Raw genomic sequence first — 2,138 nt, 5'->3', positions numbered from 1 at the left:
TGTGTGGATTCAAGGATCATTGTAGGACCTGAATTTGTGCAATCTGCATTTTGTTCCAAGGACAGGATGACGCCCAACTGCTGTTCCCGTCAATTACCCTCAACAGACCGAAGGAAAATAGTTGACATTTTGACCAATGCCCCCCACACGAGAGTGAAACCAGGGCTCATGGTAAACCTGGGGATTCCGCAAGCCCGGGCAAGGTCCCCTCTCAGCCCGTGGAATTTCGGGCTGAAGGCCTTCACAGCCCACCCAGGATCTGATGCTCAGGGTTCCTGGTGCTCCTCACGGGCCACACGGCTACACTCCTGGGCTCCCTCCTGACACCAGCACATCTGGGAAGGAGTCACTGTCACTCTTTTCTCCCCAAGTCTTTGGAACCCACAAGGCTGCTTCCTGTCCGTGGGGGTGGGTTGTCACCCAGAGGCGGAATCTGGGCACAGGGTCACCTGAACAACGGCATTCAATGCGACAGCCCACCCGAACATGTGATCACGCAGGAAGGGCATGATGAAACTGAACCGCCCTGCATATCCATCCACCTAGCATACTCTGAGTATCCCTTTGGGTCAGTCTCTGCATCCCTGGCTCTGGGGATGTAAGACGAATGGGGCCTCATCCTGACCCTCCAAGAATTTTTGCTGGGCCGGTCACCAGAGAAAGACCTCCTGCTACCCCTCAGGACAACCTTTTCATGTAATCGACCACAGAACAATGTCTTCCCTGGAGACATGAAAACCGAGGCTCAGAGAAGGTTCAGCAGCAGGCTGGGACAAGAACACAGGGCCCAGTGGTCCCCTGCCCATGTTGCCCAGAGATACTGTCACCCTACCCCGTGCCCAGCTTCACCTGGGGGTCCGGCCCTTTCTAAGACCCTGGCTGCAGTGAGAGAAAAGGTAGAGGGACCAGTACACTTGCAAACAGACTGAGTAAGGCCTATTATGGGTTGAATTGTGTCCCCCCAAAAGCTCTAGCCCCCAGTACCTCAGAATGTGGTCTTATTTGGAAATAGGGTTGTTGCAGATGTAATTAGTTAAGGCGAGGTTAGCGGGGTAGGGTGGGTCCGCAATCCATGTGACTGACGTCCTTATGAGAAAAGGAGACACAGAGGGAGAAGATGGCCACGTGACACCAGAGGCAGAGACTGGAGTGATGCAGCCACAAGCCAAGGATCACCAAGGACTGCTGGAAAACATCAAAAGCTAGAAGGGACAAGGAAGGCTTATTCTCCCTGTGGGTTTCAGGAGGAGTGTTGCCCTGCCGACACCTTGATTTTGGACTTCTGTTAGGAGAACTTCTGCTCCAGAACTATGAAATGACACGTTTCTGTGGGTTTAAGCCACCCAGTTTGTGGTGCTTTGTTGAGACAGCCCTAGGAAACTAACACGAGGCCCAAGACCTCAGGCCCTTGTCCCTGGAAAAGACCCCCTGGCCCACACACACACACACACACACACACACACACACACACAAGCGCGCGCGCGCGACACCTGTGCCCACTCTAATGCACGAGCACACTGTAAATCCCTAGAAGTCCCTTTCATGGCATCACAGCTGGCTCTGGGAGTGAACTTCATGCCTGTACTGGATGGCGGTGAAGCTGTGTGTGTGTGTGTAGTTTTCCCATATGCTCTGTGATTGAGACTGGACCCAGCTCCGGGAACTGGAGCCAACTCTCCTTCTCCTCCCTCCCTCCTGTTGGTCCCAGGGAGCCAGGCTCTTGGGTCTCTGGAGGCCCGAGGGCTCAGTACCTGGCACACGCTGTAGTGTTCGAAGAGGGACAGGAAGCCGATGTCGCTGCGCGCGGCGATGCCTTTGAGGAGCGTGACGTTCCCGTTCCCGGAATCGAGCTCAACCACGTCGTTGAAGACATTGGACACGGCTTTCCCGGTCAGGAGCAGATTGACAAGTTCCTGTTGATGAGAGAAAGGGGAAAGGCTTGTCAAGGGGAGATGGGGAACAAGAGAAAAAGGGCGGAAAAGGAAGGAAGAAAGCAAGGAGGGCGAGAGACTGAAATCAGAGGGGCTGTGGCTTCAGCGTTCCCACAGCCCTCGGGGGAGCCGCCAACTCTGCTCAGCCACGTGACTCTGGGAACGCATCAGTCCTTATTCCACAAGCATTCAATGGGCGCCAACTGC

At 54.8% G+C, this 2,138-nt stretch overlaps 1 protein-coding gene across 4 annotated transcripts in view; it reads right to left on the bottom strand.

Annotated features, from left to right (window-relative positions):
* The window catches only part of MINDY4 (MINDY lysine 48 deubiquitinase 4), a 134,151-nt gene that overhangs the window by 17,806 nt on the left and 114,207 nt on the right, over window positions 1-2,138 (bottom strand). For all 4 annotated transcript variants that reach the window (XM_024755053.1, XM_024755055.1, XM_024755054.1 and 1 more), the window contains one exon: window positions 1,752-1,913. In XM_024755053.1, the coding sequence (XP_024610821.1) occupies window positions 1,752-1,913 (162 nt within the window). The remainder of the gene's footprint in view (window positions 1-1,751; window positions 1,914-2,138) is intronic.

The sequence above is a fragment of the Neophocaena asiaeorientalis genome, unplaced genomic scaffold, assembly GCF_003031525.2.
Source record: "Neophocaena asiaeorientalis asiaeorientalis breed wild unplaced genomic scaffold, Neophocaena_asiaeorientalis_V1.1 scaffold36, whole genome shotgun sequence".
NCBI classification, from domain to species: Eukaryota; Metazoa; Chordata; class Mammalia; order Artiodactyla; family Phocoenidae; genus Neophocaena; species Neophocaena asiaeorientalis.
The sequence above is the reverse complement of the archived record's forward strand: the minus strand, read 5'-3'. Positions and strand labels throughout refer to the sequence as shown.